Source organism: Xiphophorus maculatus, chromosome 24, assembly GCF_002775205.1.
Source record: "Xiphophorus maculatus strain JP 163 A chromosome 24, X_maculatus-5.0-male, whole genome shotgun sequence".
NCBI classification, from domain to species: Eukaryota; Metazoa; Chordata; class Actinopteri; order Cyprinodontiformes; family Poeciliidae; genus Xiphophorus; species Xiphophorus maculatus.
In genome coordinates, this window is record NC_036466.1 from 2,441,491 (window position 1) to 2,460,032 (window position 18,542).

General features: G+C 38.6%; 1 protein-coding gene across 1 annotated transcript in view; it reads left to right on the forward strand.

Moving 5' to 3' along the window:
• The window catches only part of LOC102228547 (transmembrane protein 47-like), a 30,496-nt gene extending 15,521 nt beyond the window's left edge, over positions 1 to 14,975 (forward strand). The window contains exons 3-4 of the mRNA XM_005802564.3: positions 6,433 to 6,573; positions 14,627 to 14,975. Coding sequence (XP_005802621.1) covers positions 6,433 to 6,573; positions 14,627 to 14,805 — 320 coding nt within the window. The 3' untranslated portion in view covers positions 14,806 to 14,975. The remainder of the gene's footprint in view (positions 1 to 6,432; positions 6,574 to 14,626) is intronic.
• Positions 14,976 to 18,542: the final 3,567 nt, after the last annotated feature.

Consider the following 18,542-nt stretch of genomic DNA (forward strand, 5'->3'; position numbering starts at 1 on the left):
CCGTTCCCCTCCCTCCCTCTCTCTCCATCTCTCCGTCTCTCTCCCTCATAGACGGCAAACACACACACATTCTTTCTTTGCTATTCACACATACCTACTCACATCCATGCTCCAGACCCAGACTCCCTAATTAGGTGTCTGTGTGAGCGTGTAGGTATCGGCTGGGTGTGTGTCTTGCCATTGCACCCGCATTGATCTTAAAAGTAAATTCTGTCTTGCTTGTCCCAAATGTCTTCGGTTTCTTTAATTGGGTCATTTTTTCATTCACTAATGGCTCTGTTTTTTTTTTCCTAAGATATCAAACTTAGCTGAAAGGTGTTGTAAAATTCTACATAGGCAAAAACTTTGGAAGACGTATAACACAATCGCATGACATTATACACTTACAGTGCACTTTGTTAGGCTCACCTTGCTATTACCTGGTTGGAGCCCATTTAACCTCACTTTAATTCTACATTACCTGTACTTAGCAAGATATTCTTTTAAGATTTTAGTTAGTCCATGTTAAAATGCTGCGGCATCTTAAACGATGCTAAATTAGTACCCAAAAGTTGAACCAAAGTGCGTCAAGAAAACGCCCTTCATGTAATCACACCATGGATTCATGCCTTCATGATGTTCACATTAAATTCTGACCCCACCATTTGAATGTGGCAGCTCTCATCAAGACTCATCAACGTTCTACCAATGCATCATTAGCCGTGTTTACATCAGCGGTTTTGCTTTTCTTCAGTTTTGCATTTTGAAGTATCGCAGTAGAAAAGAGATTGGTGGAAACGGCAACATTCAAAGTAACCTCCTCAATTTCGAAACATGTTTCTACGCTCACTTGGAGTGTTTGTCTTGTTTGTTTTTTTTCTTTTTGGCTTTTCCGAAAAAGAAAAGCTCAAAAGGGGAAATGGAAACACATTTGCAGGATAACTTCTAATGTAGCAAACTGTGTGCGGTCCGTGCTAGCTTGCTATCTCTATAACTTGTTTATTAGAGCCACATGCAGAGTCAACATCTGATGACATTACGCACTACATAGCCTGGTTGATTCACTAACCAATAAATGGACCAACAGAATGCTGTCCTTGGGTTATCCAAAAATTCATCAAGCTAATTTTTAAATTGATGGCATTAGCTTATTTAAACCGACAATGTTAGCTTAGCTTAGATAATTTTAGCTGATTTAAACAGACAGCACTAGCTTATTTAAACTGACTGTGTTAGCTTAGTAAAACAGATAGCGGTAGCTTAATTTTACTGGGAGGAAAACTATTTCACAGTTGCTGTTACAGAAGGTCTTCTGACCTTTTTAAGTTGCTCATTGTCGTAGCGCTAGCTTACGGCGTTAGCACAGTTAGCTGCTGTCAGATGAAGTGCAACAATTAGGGCAAATGGGAATGTTTGTGTAGATTTTGACACTTGTGAGAACCTTTGAATAATTCGTTCTTCTGGTATTGATTGTAACGAGATATGAATTATTTTAACGACCCTGAAACATGGAATAATTAGAGCATTCCTCACATAGTGTCATTTTTCAACTGTTTGGAAGTAGATGCAAAACATGCTGCAGGCATGGGTTTTGTGCAATAAATGCATCCAGAACTCAATCGGGTCCTTGCAGAAACTGAGGATCTGCTGTTTTTATGAGGGGAACCTCAGATGCCGAAACACTCCAGTGGGCTTTTGTCCTTACAGGCAGGTACCAGAAGCTTCTGCCTGTCAGTCACATAGGCACCCTCTGAGACATTTAAGCGCAAAGCGAGGCTTCGTTTTTCTTGCTTTTGTCTCCTACGGCATTGTGAGATCAGTCATCAGTGAAGACAGAACACCCGCCCTCCCTAAATTTGGTCTCCCCATTTTCCCCTTCTGTCATCTTTCTCTTTCACTTGTATTGATCCACTCTGGGCTTTTTTCCCCCCACTGGTCCGTACAATTGAGCAAGATTTATTTCTTTATTTTTTGTTTCATACATCTTCTCGTCTTCCATTGTTTCTTATTCCCCCCATTTTTACATGTATTCCCTCTTTGCTCTGCTGTCCTTAATGACTGCTTTGTTTATGCATTAATTATTTCCTCATTGTTGTATAGCCACTCTCTCCCTTTGCTATTTCTCCACGGTCACGTTTCATCTCCCTCTTTTTGTTTTCTTCCTCCCTTCCTGACTGCGACTCCCCTCTCAGGTCTCCCTCCAGAGATGCTCCTTCTATTTGCAGCAGCTGAAGAAAGAATCGGAAATCATGTAGTATACGGCTTTATGGCAGACAGGTGCAATAGTCACCAGCGTTCTTACGTGGTAGCATGCTTATTTTATAGTATACGGTTGTTTGATCTGCTGATTCCATGTTTGATTGATTTAAAATCTTGCAAGCCACCTGAAAAAATTCAGATGTGCATCGTGTTCCAGATGGTGTAAAACTAACAGCATTTAAGGAAAAGAACATCCATAAGCTTATTCATGTTGAGGAAACTTGATTTTACAGCTAAAGCTTTTTTTTTTTAAAAATCTGAGTTGCTGTAAATATATATATTTTTGAAAAGTTCTAATAAGAAAAGCCCAATATAGTTTTAATAACTCAGTTTTTGTTAACTTTGTGTTTTGTTTTTGTTTATTTTTTTGCCCCAACAATTTGGTTTGATTCAGAATAAATGCGTCACATTCCAGTTTTAATCGCGATGTATCGCCATTTAAGTGTTTTTTTCCTCGAAAGAAACTTTACGGCTTATTAACAAAACATTTTCAAATATATTACAAAGCTAAAACATGGATCTGGCTTCTGTGTTCAAACAAAGATAAAACCTCCTTCTCCTGTTCCAAAACCCTTTTGCAACACATTTACAGCGTCAGACTTGTAATATCAGGTCTTCAAGGTGATCGGATTGGTAAATAATTATGAATTCATAAAAATTTAAAAGAAAATGGCCTCCTCCAGCTCTAAATGACAGTCATGTTTCCAGATCTAGTGTCTGGATGAAAAGGGGGACTGTGCCTGTAACGATTGGATGTGTGTGTTTGACAGAACAGAAAACGGTGTAGATCATCAATAAGCGGCGGGTGATTGTGACTTGTATTGTGACGTTCTTCGAGGTGGTCGATACGACTTGAGGAGTGATATATAAATGCAATCTATTAGGCGTTTATTTTGTCATTTATTCATTTTCTCTGGCTGTCAGAGGGGCAGGATGCAGCTCAGATCCAAAGTATTTACTCCACTTTAAGAAATTGAACTGAGGATTTTTATTCCACATTTCGACGTTCTTTGCAGATAGACATCTGAAAAGTGTGGAGCACATGTGGGTCAATAATTTTCAAACCATCTTTCACATGCATTTGAAGTTGCAAGTCATTTGGGACATGGCTCTGGTGTATAAATTTGCTTCAGAATGGCAAATTCATATATTTGCTGCAAATAGAACAGCAAAAATATTTGTCACTAAATAGTCAACTGTTAGTTGCCTCTTCTAGTCAACTAAATAGTGAACTATTTAGATTGGATGGACTTTGACTTCACCACTCTGATAGACCAACTTGCTTCAGAATGACCTCTATAATTATATTTGACTTGGCCATTCTAGTTTTCGCATCTTTGCAACAAAATGAATAGCCTTAAGAGCGCTTGATCTTTATTTACTTACTTTTAAAATATTATAATAAAAAAATAATAATAATTGAAGTGAAGATCCACAATACACCCTCCAAATAATCTCTAATTTGGCTTTGATTCTTGAACGTGATGGTAGGAAAAGTACGACAGGTAGAGACGTGGCTAACGCTAAAAGATTAAGCTAACTTCTTATCTCCTTGCTAACATGTGAAGCGCTCCTAATTTGTCTCAGTGTACATTAGCTTCTATAGCGGCGCTGTGTTTTAAAGCGGCTGATCTGCCCGACAGCTCGGCCTATCTCTGCAGGATAAGGAAAGAAATGTGACAGCGTGCCATGCTAATCCCGTCACATGGCAACAAGTCACATTACAGCAAAAGGCATTTTGCAGTAAGCAGAAGCACAGAACAACATGAGGCCTGTGTGTGTTAGAAATCTGCACATTTGCCAGCTCCAATTTAAATGTTCTGCTCCAAACCCGCCTGTTTGTGTGCAGCTAGAAGAAAACGGCTGGCTAATGTAACTGGGTCTATATTAATGGTTGTATATTTTCATAAAATGTTTTCTTTAATGTATTTGTCCGCTTATACTTGACTGTCCTTGTGTTCCTCTGTGTCTGCTATAAGGGGTTTAGTCCTCCAGCTCCGCCCTACTTTCTTCTTCTTTTGTTCAGAGTCCTCCAGGACTATTATAAATATTAAGTTATTAATTTTCTCTTCCCTTTTGTTACTCGTTCCACTGGGGAGAGCCAAGTTTTACAATCCATTGGAATCCTTTCATGTATATTGTTCAAATGTTTATTTTTCCTTCTGTATCAATGATAGGTGTTTGGATATTTTTCATTTGAGTTGCTATTACGCCTTTATAACATTTGGTGCATGCCAACACTATTATTTTGTATAGGTCGGGTTGGAGAACTGGAGCACATGCTATGTGCTAATATGCTAACATCTCCCGATTGACAGATTAAATGAACGGAGACCGCTTCCAAACCCAGACTTGGCGTTTGGTGGTTTTGTCCGATCACAACATAACACACACAACGCAGACGTCCACCGGTCACACTAACAGAAACATCCTGGTAGGCCTATTTTACAGCAGGCGTCCTGCTTTAAGTACGGTAAAAGGAAAAACTCTTTGTAGTAACGAGCCAGTCCACTTTCACACCAATGAAAACTCGGGGGCTGAATTTTTCTTCTATAAACCGAGAGCATGCGCTTTGAGTTTAAAAACAGGATTCCTTATTTTAACTCTCACATGCTAATATTCTCTCCTCTCAATCCTCAGCATCTTGCTTCCGCTAGCAAGATGCTAGTAGGCCTGTAGGTTTATCTGTGTTTGCAGCTTTTCTTTTCTGCGGGAGGAGCAAGATTAAAACACGACCAAAGATGTTTATGCAAACCGTGTAAAGTTTGAGAAAACCTCATTTTGATGACGTTTTGAGAATGAGAGCTGAGAAATTTTTTTTTTTGAGAGAGAGAGAGAGAGAGCATTGGAACTTATAAGCCCTCAAACTGGAAATGTATGACCTTAGATGATTGAAAACAGTGTTCTCATATAGTGTGAGAGTTAAAACCACTACAGTCCCTACATTAAGCATGACATTTTTTACCCTTTCATTCATTTTACAAATCAATCATGATCAACAAATTTCTTTCTATTTTTTTGACATAAACAATCCCAAAAAAAACCCCAAACCCTTTAATCTGAAAGTGAAAACTGATTTCGACACAAATAATGACAACTAAATAAAAAAGATGTAGCATAAAATAAGGATTTAAGGTAGGATTTATCACTTAAAAACCTTTATTGAATGTTACATTTACAATCAAACATGCTTAATTCAGTTTTGATAATATCTAATACTCTTCAGTGTTCAGCTTATTGTACATTTCAGTGTGAGTTTGGTAGGTGTGTGTGTTCTTGCTTCTCACTGCCCTTCAACCTCAAATGCTCCCCATATACAAACATAGATAGATTTTTGACAACAAGCCAGAGAAGCTTTTTAGCCAAGGCCTTTTGAAGGCTCAGGTGCTTTTGCCGCTCTCAGTTCTTTACCTTTACTCTCTATCTCAATGTCCCGAACCCACCAACCCCGTCCCCCCTTCCTGTTACCTTGCTTTACTCATCCATTTAGACTTTGTTCAGTTTCTCCTCTCCTGCAACTGGCAATTGCAATTCTGCTTTTCCAAACACTCCTCGTTCTGTCTTGCTTCTCTCTTCCACGCCTTGTTTGCTCCCGCGCCGCTTTCTGCCGATAAATGCATTATACCTGATGCTTGTAAATAATAGAGCAGTGCAAAATGAGAATAATTTGTGTTGTTGTTTATGTTCTCCCAAGAGGCATGTCTAAGGCCCTTTTTTTGGCATTCGCTTCTCAAAATGCAAAAAAGAAAACCAAAAAAAAGCATAACGCTGCTATTTTACGCCTTGCTTGAACTCCTTTTTTGAAGGACTACAGTTGGTTGTTTTTCTAAAAAGAAAAAATGCTCACATAAACACTGATATTTTTGAGGCTGGGAATAGTACAATGAGCATAAAGTCTAAACGTTCCTGTTAAAATTCCAGGTTTTGTTTAAAACTGAGCTCTACCTTTTGATACAATTACAGCATTTAAAGACCTGCCATCTTTTTTTATTTTATTTAATTTATTTTTTTTACCAAATTAGCTTATTGTACAAAGGTATCAGTCAGGAGAAGGGTACAGAAATCCACACCGTTTTCTGTAAAGACTGACCCCATAATGCCAATCACTAATTTGCATCAAATTCTCATGTCTGTATGTTTATTAAATATTTTACTGTTTTACTTCTTCTCTTTCCCCCCATCCTCCCTTTCCAGACTGGCAGGTTGCCACACTGGCCTTGTTGCTAGGGGGCGGAACCTTGGTGCTGATGTCATTCCTAGTCGCTTTGGTTGCCGTGTGCATCGGTACAAGACGGCGGTTCTACGCTCTCGTTGCCTTCATGCTCTTCTCCGCAGGTCAGCACACACTCTAGACGAAACACTGTGCCTTGCAAAAATACTTGGACTTTTTTGTTTTGTCACGTTGTCACATTACAACCAGAAATTTCAGAATATTTTATGAGAATTTCATTCAATAGAGGAATACAAAGTAGCGAATAACTCTGAAGTGTTTGCGTTGCCGAAACGAAATCCTTTTCTGACTTAACAGTCTAAGCAAAGTCTGTGATTTTAATGTTAAAGGTCCTACTTAGGTCACACACTATTTAATTACAAAATTTTCATAAGGTTTTCAAATGAAACTCTCATGATAATCCTTATTTCCTCATTTAACCCAAGACACACACCTGCCGTCTCTCACACTCGCAGTTTTCCGCTCTCTCACTCTTCAGAGGAAATCCTATTTTCATGATCGACTATGAAATGTGGTGTCACTCCCGCCTCTTTAACTCTCCCGTCATCCCCTCACTTCAAGTCCAGCAGCAACCCAGCTCCTCACAGCGTAAAATAAGGAGACATTTTTATTTATTTATTTATTTTCTTATATCTGCGATGTGATTTATTTAGAAAAGCAGGATCTGTTTCTTAGCCGTAGCGAGCAAACCTTAGCATGACTGCAGCCAAGTGGAAACCGTCCCGACTTTAAAGGATGACGCAAATGTGAATATTCCAATATTCCATGAATGAAACATCTTTGTTTTTCTACTCCAGCAGTTATTTTGCAGCTCTGCTGTTGAATTGTGCTTCTGTGGAACTTCCTTTAGTGTTACTGAAAACACACCTTGTTACAATAATGGAGCCTCAGCATATGTTCCTCTAATAACTATAATTCTATGATTTCCCTCAGATTGCTTTAAGATTCTCTTTATGTTAAACATAGCAGGGTGTCTTGTGATAAAAGGCCTCGGCCGCCGCTGCGAGACATAATGCTTCAGCAATATAAAGCGGTTCGCTTTTGCAATTTGCGAACAATGTGTTGCCTTAGTTACCAAGATCATACTGCAAGCGAAATAGAATTGAGTGCTCAGGCCATCTGGAGTTTAGGGTTAACTAGAATGCACAAGATCAGCAGCGGCGGAAAAAAATCAGAGTTTTACCGATGCGGCAGCGTGTGACTTTCAGTGTTCTTGAGCTTTTAAGCGACGCCTCTAAAGCTCTGCTGTGGTATTTGCTAGCAAGCTGTCATTGTCGGATCGTTTCGGTTCTGGACGTTAGAAGGCCGACAGGATTTGTTTACAAATCAGGAAGTTTGGAGACTATGGAGACTTATGTATTTTTATAACCTTCCAACAGATTTTAAAAACCATTGAGCTTTGAACATTTTGTGACGATAACCACAAACCTAAACTTATCTTATTGGACTTTTCGGTGGTAAAAGGAACATTATACATTACACTTACTGTGGTTACAAAATGTTATTTAAAATAACTTTTTGTCCTTGTGAACATTGCGTCCTCCCATTCAGAATGCAAAAGTAAAAGAAAGAAAAACAATCAACACTCAACATGTACTTCTTTTCCTTTGATCCGAACTAAACAACCTTTTTTACACGACATTTTAAATACTGACCACAAAAACTACATGAACCCTTGATGAATGATTGATTTTTTTTTTTCTTCACACCAACATCCACTTTGAGATTTGTTTGTAACACCACCTGTGTTATTTGCGTAGGACTTTGTGTCATGCATCCACTTTTTATTTATTATTTTGTATATTCAGAAGAGCGACAGTTTGACGCCAGAGCTTGTTTTCCTCTCTGGTGCCCCAAAAGTGAACTCCAAACTGCTAGCTCATTAAAAAAAACAATCTGTGAATTTTATTAAAATGAGTGAGTCCTTCATGTCAAATCAGCACCAAGAAACGGTGTCTTTACAAAATTTCTGTGAATATTTTCCTGCATATAAAAGGAAACTAAACTGAGAAGCAATTGTTTAGAATTGGCAAGAAATAACTTGACCCAAAGTGGGAAAAACACACTCTCTTGCCAAAGGAAGAAGCCTTGCTTGGAGACAACTTCAGTATGAGTTTGTCTGCTTCATCAAATGAGGGGCTCAGAGTGCAAAAACGAAACAAACTCAGAAGCACAGGGTTAGGTGTACCTACGGTGATGGTGCCATATCTAAAGAGATAAAGAGTTGTGGAAAAGTACTTCCCTTGCCTACAGATTTCTTCTGTTTTTGCTTTTTTTGTCATTCTTAAATCTTTCAGATTATCAATCAGATTTTAATGTCAGAAAATGATAACCTGTCTTATGTTTCCACATATTTAATATCATAAAAGGACCCCGCGCCCATTAATTAATTTTGATTAACCGCATTTTGGAGGCTTTGTTTTACGAACCCCAAGGCCTGATTACTGCCTGACTGTCAAGTCAAGAAATTGCTTAGCTAATACTTTGCTGACAACATGAGGTAGACTACAAGATCTGAAAAGCAACACATAATGCCCCATTTTAAACAAATTCAAGAACAGATGAGAGACGGACCTCAATAACAGCCAATATTCATGGCTTAGTGACTCAGAAAAGATTTTGGAGTAGGCTACTCAAAATCTGGGCTTAAATCTCATTCAGATTCAATTCACAAACTCAAACTTAGGAATTTAGTCAATGTGGCTAGATTGAACAAATTCTGTAAAAAAAAGAAAAAGAACCAACATTTCTCTAAATTGATGTAAAATACTCATTGGACAACCCAAGATCAAGTCTAAGTCCAAGACCAAACCAATGAGAAATCATTTTTAAGGATCACTAAAATGGTTGTTGCTGAAAATGTATACAGAAAATCTACCTGTAGCACCTAGCTAACATCTGATTTCCACTAACTTCAACGGCCTTCTAGATTTTGTAATAAACTTTGTCAATATAGTATCGTATAGTTGGAAAGGTTCGGGCATGAAAGCACACGAAGCCAATTAAGTAAGTTCTAGCAATTGCACAGATGACTATAAAGACATAAATACAGAGGGTATAAGGGACACAGACAGAGAGTAGTTTGTAAATCAACACAGAAGACCTTTGGGAGTGACAAACTAGGACGTATTGAATAAGAGTGGTTTTCTATCTTATTTGTCTCGTGGTTTGCTTAATACAGAGGCGACACTGGGCCTTGCAAAAAAGCATTAGGAATAATACTTTGCTGCATCTACAAGCGAGTGATGAAAGTTCATTCACTCACTAGACTATTTATGAGATGCATCTATCAATGGCATGTTGACTCAAATAACAAATCAGCCATCCACATGGCAGAAACTCAATACATTTAGGCATCTAGACGTGAAGACAAGTTTCTGAAGTTTGAACCGAACATCAGAATGAAGAAGAGAATCTAAGTGACTTTGAATGTGGCATGGCAGCTGGTACCAGATGGGCCGATGCTAGTATTTCAGAAACTACTGAGCTAATAGGATTTGTCACAGCCGTACATCTTCTGGGTATACATAAAATTGTACTTAAAAAGAGAAATTATCCAATGAGGACAGCAAGCAAAAATTATTTGACGTTAGAAGTCAAATGGGAATAAGGCTGACTTCTTTAATATAATTCACATAGCTACTCTAAAGATAACCACAAAAAAATTACAGTCAGGATTTGCAGAAGATCCAACTGCAAGGAGCTGAGGACCACTTTTGCTTCTGGCAGCTAAAAACAGGAAATGGTTACAGTTCACACTACCACACCAAACTGGAACCATTATAGAGTGGAAGAATGTTGGCTGGTCCAATGAGCCTTGATTTTGTCTCCAACATTCAGACTCTAGAATTTAGTGTAAGCATTAAACCCTCAATTCATTCTGATTTGTATCAACAGTTCAGACTGGTGGTGTAATGCTATTGTGGATATTTTCTTAGCAATTTCTTGGGTCTTTTGTACTAACTGAGCATTGTTTAAACGCCACAGCCTGCCTTGCATGGCAGGCACCTATTGTTCTACACCCAATAGAACGTCTCTTTATATATATATATATTTCGTCTTCCGTCACCGTTAATGCGGCTCGTACCGCTGCGTGCCCACCCACAAAAGTGGTATCACAAAAGCGAAAAATGAGCAAACTTTCCAACTGTCGAAACGCAGAGCATAACTGACACCAACTGCCGCTCCATTAGAGTGAGAAATGAAGTGGATTTTTGACCCCAAAACAATTTTGAAATCACCATCACCCCCACAAATATTGCCCGATTGGTATCAAACTTGGTCATGACATTGATACGAATGCCTGCTCTCGTAAAATGGTTTTGAAATTTCTCTAGGGCTTACGGTTTTCTGTCAAGGTGCTTCAGAGTGAAATCATTCGCCAGGGTAACTGACAGATCTCCCAGATTCACTTCCATGTATTTCTGAAAAATGTCTGAGCTCTGCATGCACCATCTTTGTCTCATCACTGCAATTACTGTGAGTGAGCTACAAATATGAATCGTACTGTGGGAGACGGCAGATAGTCCTCTCATACGCTCAAATGGTTTTCCAATACGTCTCTCGGTTCCTGAACGGGAAGGAGTTGTTCAGGCTGCTTTTTCCATATAAACTGACTGGGTGTCTCACAAAGATAGAATTATTTCTCCACCTCTCTGTCTCACACACACATGACAGTTAGCAGAGGATTGATAACCATAGCAAGGGAACACAGGAGGCAATTGGCTGCTGGTTAGGACTACAAATACGCCATATCTGTAGTTCTAATTAACACTCAGTTAAAGCAGAGTGCTGAGCTGCCATTTAGAGCTACTGGCTGTTTTGGCCAGTAAATAACGGATTTTACCCAAACACTGTTAGACATTGGATTAGTGTGACCATTTAGTATGAAGCGTACTTTTTTTTCAAAATAAAAGCCTCAATATTTCCCTCAGGTTAGTGCATCACCGTAGGCAGTGCAATATTAGCCTGCATAATATTTTTCTCTCAGGTTAGGGAACTGCCTTGCACAGCAAGGCAGTTCATTAGCATTAGCCTTTTACCTTAAATAAGCTATTAGCTATTTTCTTACTTATTAGCCATGTTTAATATACTGAGTGCAGTAATTCAATTACAGACAACATTCTAATGATATCCCACATGTTATTGACAGCATTTAGAGAAAGATATGCTCGTCCTGCTTTGTTCAGAAAAACTAACTGCTTCAAACAGTTACAATTCTGTCTCACTCTGTGTGTCTCACTCACATGACAGTTGAGCTGCTCTTTAGAACTACAATGACTGGCGGTTAGAACTACAACATGGCGGACACTCAGTGCCTACAAAAGAGGTCAGAGTTAAATGTAAGAACTACAACATGGCGGAACTGTCAGTTACTACAGAGGAGGAATGAGCTGGCCTTTAGAACTACTTGTGTTTTAAGTTAGGGGAAAAAACATGGTGGCTAAGACCTCTTCCATATTAAAAATCCTTGTAAAAGAGTCAAAGAGCTCTTTTACAAGAGGACTAAAAATAGCAGGTATATACAGTATAAGGTGGGTGATGGAATGGTAGCAAATGAGTAAAATGTATCTATATTACCTGATGTTTTGAGATGCAAACATTTATAACCTCAGATGTTCTTTGATCTATGACATATATCTATGTCATAGAAGATGTCATAGCAACAATGAGCTCACTGTAGTTCAGGGGGAATGTCTTGCTTCTGATCGTTGCTATGGAAACGGTCAGGTCAGTTCTACATGACTCAAACTATTAACCTTCTGCAATTGCGTCACTTAATCATTTGAGGCGAATGATTAATCATGACGGACATTGGAAGTTTATATTTCAGGAGGCTGGAGATTAAAACAGGGATTTTAATAGTTAATAATAAATATTAAGTTTAGATTGACAATGGTATATTAAAACCATTAATTTAAGTAGTGTATTTCATCATTCTGTCAGGCTTAAAAGTTTGAATCATGACTTAAAAATATCTTAAAAGTAAAATTAAATGTAACTTACAGACATTTGCTGCTGCTGATGTTGTATTACATAATAATACATTAGTTGTACAGATATAAAAATGATGGCTTATGGTTTTCTGTCAAGGTGTTTCAGAGCAAAGTGATGCGACAGGATTTGCTCACGCTCGCTCAAGCTCTCACCCATTGACTTCCATATATTTCAGAAAGATCATCATTCTATCAGGCTTAAAATTTTTGAATCATACGTGACTTAAAAATATCTTAAAAGTAAAATTAAATGTAACTTACAGACATTTGCTGCTGCTGATGTTGTGAAATGTGACAGGAAATGTTGCCTGCTTGGAGAAGAGCTACAAAGAAATAATTTTGGTTTAATCATTTTATAACTGTTATTACAGATGAGGGCTGAGTTGGCAGTTAAAAAACTACAGTGATGGAGGAACGCTGACTGACTACAGAAGGAAGCTGAATGTTAGAACTACAGACACGGCAGAAAGTTTTGGGCATTATATTACTGATTTAACCCAACCACTGTCATACATGGGATTAGTATGTATAACAGTATGTATGTATATACAACTGTCATGTGAGTGCCAAAACTTTCTCCAGCTGAACAGAAACAAAACTGAAGTTATTATTTTTGGACCTAAAGAGGAACGATCTAGAGTCAATGCACAGCTTCAGTTATTACAACTGAAAACCAGCGATCAGGCCGAAACCTGGGAGTAGTGATGGACTCTGACCTGAACCTCCAGAGCCACATAAAGACAGTCACAAAGTCGGCCTTCTATCACCTGAAGAACATTTCCAGGATTAAAGGACTAATGTCTCAGCCAGATCTAGAGAAACTCATCCCTGCGTTCATCTTCAGTCGTATTGATTATTGCAACAGCGTCTTCACAGGTCTGTCCAACAAATCAATCAAACAGCTGCAGCTGATCCAGAATGCTGCTGCTCGCGTTCTCACTAAAACCAGGAAGATAGAGAACATAACACCAGTTTTAAAGTCCCTCCACTGGTTCCCTGTAGCTCAAAGAATAGACTTTAAAATACTGTTGTTAGTTTATAAATCACTGAATGGTTTAGCACCACAATACATTAAAGATCTGCTGTTGTTGTATCAACCTTCCAGACCTCTCAGGTTCTGGTTCTGGTTCTGCTCTGCATCCCCAGAACCAGAACCAAATGAGGAGAAGCAGCTTTCAGCATCTATGCACCACTAATTTGGAACAAACTTCCAGAAAACTGTAAAACAGCTGAAACACTGACTTCTTTTAAATCTCAACTAAAAACCTACCTGTTTAGGATTGTATTTGAAATGTAATCAATTACAAATTTATTGATGGAACTTGACTTAATGCTTTGTTTTGATTATTGATTCTATGTTGCTTTGTGTTTCTGTGTTTGTAATGATGTAAAGCACTTTGAAATGCCTTGCTGCTGAAATGTGCTATACAAATAAAATTTGATTGATTGATTGATTGATTAGTGTTGACATTTAAAATGAAGCTTACTGAAAATGTCAAAATAAAAGCCTCAATATTCCTCTCATAGGCCATAGGCGGTGCAATAATATTAGCCTGTATTATCTTTACCTCTCAGGTTAGTGCACTGCCTTGCGCACCAAGGCAATGCATTAGCATTAGCACAAATATTAGCATTTCACTTCCTCCCACTATGAGCCTTTTCCCCAACACAAGTATTTTAGATATTTCTTATACATTAGCTATGTTTTCTATACTCAATGGAGGAAGTGAATATAAGACAACATGCTAATGATTCCCACATGCTACTCACAGCATTCATGCTAACATTAGCATTTTGGCTAATTTCAACTGATACACTTACTTTAACATACTCAATGTTGCAGGGCCATGTCAGTCAACATTCTTGTGATTCTCCACATGCTACTGTGTAATTTATTAGCTAAACTTAGCATAGATGCTAATTTTTAGCATACAGTGCATTTGTATGCTAATTTTTAGCATCAGAACGCTGTGTCCAAACCGACGGGCACACTTTGGCAGGCCCCTGTTAAATTTCTTCAGGAATTTTCTAGTTAAGTGATGCTGTTCACACTTCCTTAACAACATTCCTGATTGTTCTGCTTATACTCTGTTGATGCTGAGCACAGAATGACATTGTGATTGCACTTTAAAAATGACATCTTGTATTTAATCTTCTCCAGTTGTCCTCCAGGCCTGCAGCTTGGTCCTCTTCCCCATCAAGTTCATCGAGAGTATCAACCTGAGGATCTATCATGAATTCAACTGGGGCTACGGGCTGGCTTGGGGAGGGACCATCTTTTCCTTTGGTGGGGGTGTCCTCTACTGCCTCAACCCAAAGAGCTATGAGGATTACTACTAACTCCAATAACAGCTGGGGACTTCACAGCTACATTGTGGCAAAGAAGTAAAGATGGGGATGGGGGGTATGTTTTTTTTAACACCTGATTTCCGAGGATGTGCTGGAAGTAATGAACATCAGATTTGAGTGCCCCAAGCTTTGACTGTTGGAATTAAAGCAGATAGTCAAGATATCATCCTTTTTTGCCTCTGTCAAAAGAACTTTTGATGTGGACTCATCGTCTTGGCAGCGATTGCTAAGACTTGTGTATCAGCCTTCAGAAAACCTGTCGGCCGTAGTCTCAACAACTCTCCCTCTGTTCTTGGCTCCACAAACCCAAGTTTTTGACTGTTCATTAGAAAATTGTTGCATGTTCTTTGGCTGGATCCCTTTGAATTTCTTCACCTCAGTTTCCAGCTCCGTTTTCAAAACCTACGGCTTGGTTAGACTTAGAAGCCGTTTTGTTTTTCACAGTCCTATGGAGTCCCTAAGGTTCCGCAAGGGTGTGGAAGCGGATCACATCCTCATAACTTTACAACAGACAGTCTCTTCCTGGAGGAAGGTGAGGGCAGGAATAAAAAAAACGTAAGACACCCACTCAATATTCCGTTATCGACCCACTTGTCTGTTACCACGGCAACCCACGGGGAGTGCACATGCAGCTGTCATGATTGATTACCCACGGTCGGGGATTGTAAGACAGTACGGCCCTCCGAGGCCTCAAAGCATCTTCGATTGCCAATTGAACGGAGTTTCTCCAGCCAACTGTCATTTGGTGTACGGTTTCGCCCTCCGGTAATTCTCTCTGTGAAAAAGGAGTGTTGTCAGCCAGTCAGTAGTCAGGTTTACATGCACAACGGCCATGAGATAAAGGAGGATTGTTCTGAATGGAATCTTGTAATTACGCACTCATCTGATTGAGATTCCTCGGAGCGCTCATGTCTTGTCTCATTTCCTGGCTGCATTCGGTGAAATTGCTCGGCCCAGTTGGGGGTGAAAAGAATGGTTTGACTCAGTCTGATGTAAAAACAATATCTGACACAAAAATCACATCCGTACCTTTAAATGAATTCAAACGGGTGCAGAGAAAGGGTGAATGTTCAGTCTTGACTCTTTAAAGAGGGCAGTTTATTGGAGATCATTCAACTTTTCTTGTACTAAGTAATAGTTTTATCATGGTTCCACACAGTATTCAAGAATTTACTCAACAGTACTCCATTTGTGCCTTTCTCCAAGTCATCAACACATTAGGCTGTATTCAGTATATGTGATCAGGAAAAGCAGGAGTGGCAAGACCTCCACTTGTACATTTTTGCTATAATCCATTTGATCTTGTAATTTGGGCGTTCTGTGTTCCCAGAAGAAAAAAGATCTATATGCTTAACTCTGAAATAGCTGCGCTACAGGTAGAAGATATTGGCTTTAATAGAAAACTTAACTCTTGTCAGTATCCTGTGCCTTGCAAAAAGCATTCTTTCCCCTTCTGGTTGTCCACATTTTTGTCATGTAACAACCTCAGACATTGATGCATTTTATTGTGTCAACATACAGTCCCTATCAAATGCATTGGAGCTTTTGGTTGCAATGTGTTATAATGTGGAAATGTTTAGAGCAATTTTGCAAAACAAGTAATGAGTAATACCTTGTTTACACATCATGTACATTACTTACGACACTATTTACAGCTTCCAATGAAGCAATTGTTATAGATTCACATTTACTCCTACCAGCCAGCATCTCGAGAACACTGAGGGAATTTAGAGTAAACAAATCCCAGCCTTTCGTTAAAAATGTATAAATGAGGGGTAACTTAAGAAATTTCAAAGTGGAGTTTTATTTGGATGTTAATCAACGGCCTGTTTGTAGTAGATCATTTTCTTTGTCTTAGCCAAACAGCTTTGTTTGCCCATCTCTCTGACTAATCATCGCACACATCTCAAACAGTTTAATTTTAAACTTGAGAAGATCAAATATACTCCAGTCTCACTTAAAAGACAACTGCAAAATAGTCATTAGCGTAGCATCAATAGAAAACCCTGACACAGATGCTAACTTTAGCATAGTTAGCCGCTACAGGTTAGCCAATCACAGTATTTTCAGAACTGAAAAATCGTTCCTATTTTATCTATCACTTTGTTAGCGCTTGAGATTATTCTCAGTCAGTTCGACAAAAAGTCTTTCCCATCTAGCAAGCAAATGTTCAGACGACATTCACTGAATGCAGTTATATATATTTTTACCATTTCTTTTGCCTCGGTAGTCTTTAATCTCATTTTGATGTTGTATCTGCAAGCACTTTGTGGACACTTGTGGAAAATGTGCAAGAACATCATCAAACGTTTAGCGAATGTTGTTTGCGTACACTCAACGACCAGACAACGCTCCCGGAATGTTTTATTGTGTTTCGTGTTGACATTCAGAGAACGTTGTCTGCAAATGTTCGCTGAAAACTGATGACAATGGTCAGGGAAGGTTGCCTGAATGTTCATTGTTAGCTTGGTATTAGCCAACTCTGTCAACACAACTGGTCAAACAGGAAACGACTTCTACAACCAGAAATAACAAGAAACAACCAAATCTCACTCTAATAGCTTACATCTATAACCACTATACCATATTCTATACATTTGAGTTTTAACATTGCAGAAAGCCACTGCTACCCCTTAGCTAGCCTCTCTGTTAAAAACAAAATGCTAAGAGAATTTTCCAGATCACCGAATCTAATAAATCTTTATAACCTGGATCTGCAGTAAACACTGTCACATTCTACACGCCAGCTGTGATAAAGCACAATGCAAATATGTTGCTACATACAACATATTCGAACAAAACGAATGAAAAGGTCTATCCCCTGGTGTATGTAACCATGGCTACTGACATATAAGTCGCTCCTAGTGATAAATTCAAACTATTTTCTTGGACCAAACTGTTCTCCTCTTGTCAACTGTAAATGTCAGGAACCTATGCATCACTCAATATGTAGTTTCTGGTCAAAGACATTCTGGGATGTGCTCAGTTGCACAGAGGAAGAAAATGTCACAATTAATTGATCTAAGAAATGGTAAAAAAAAAAAAAAAAGTAAGTCTGGTATTTTACTTCAACGCTCTATTGCATTTCAGAAAAGATTAGCTGACAATGATGATTTTATTTCTGTTCTCCCTGCCACATAATCTTGGGCCGACATTTTTTATCCAGATTGTGTCATATTTTGATTTATTTTTATTATTCCTCTACAATATTAACATTAGTTAAATATAAAAGTGTGACAAAGAAAAGCAAGCTTTAAAGAGGGAGATTTTTTTTTTAAAGTATTGCTGTTTAGTTTCTCAGAGATGCCAAGGGTATCTTCAAAACATCAGTTTTTTAAATTTATTTATATTAATTACTTTAATGGTTCCACTATAATTCCTAATTCAGTATTTTTAAAAAAAATAATTTATCATCTGCTATTTTCAAAGTGTCTCCTTTTTTACCCTACATTCTGTTTCCTAGATAACTTTCCTCTTCTTGGGAACTCGTTTTTCCGCCCCACACTCCAGGTGTGTAGGGATTTGAATGCAAAGCAGTTCTCCTGTGGATACTTGGAGATTCAAGCAGCGTCTTTCATTCGCTGTCCTTTCATTGTCACATATTTACCGCGGAGCGCTGTCATGCAACCGTCATCCCAAAATAGGATCCAGGCCGACTCCCCAGCCACCAAAAACAAATGAAGGACTTGGATGGCGGCCACCCCGCTGCAGGGAAATGACAGAAGTCC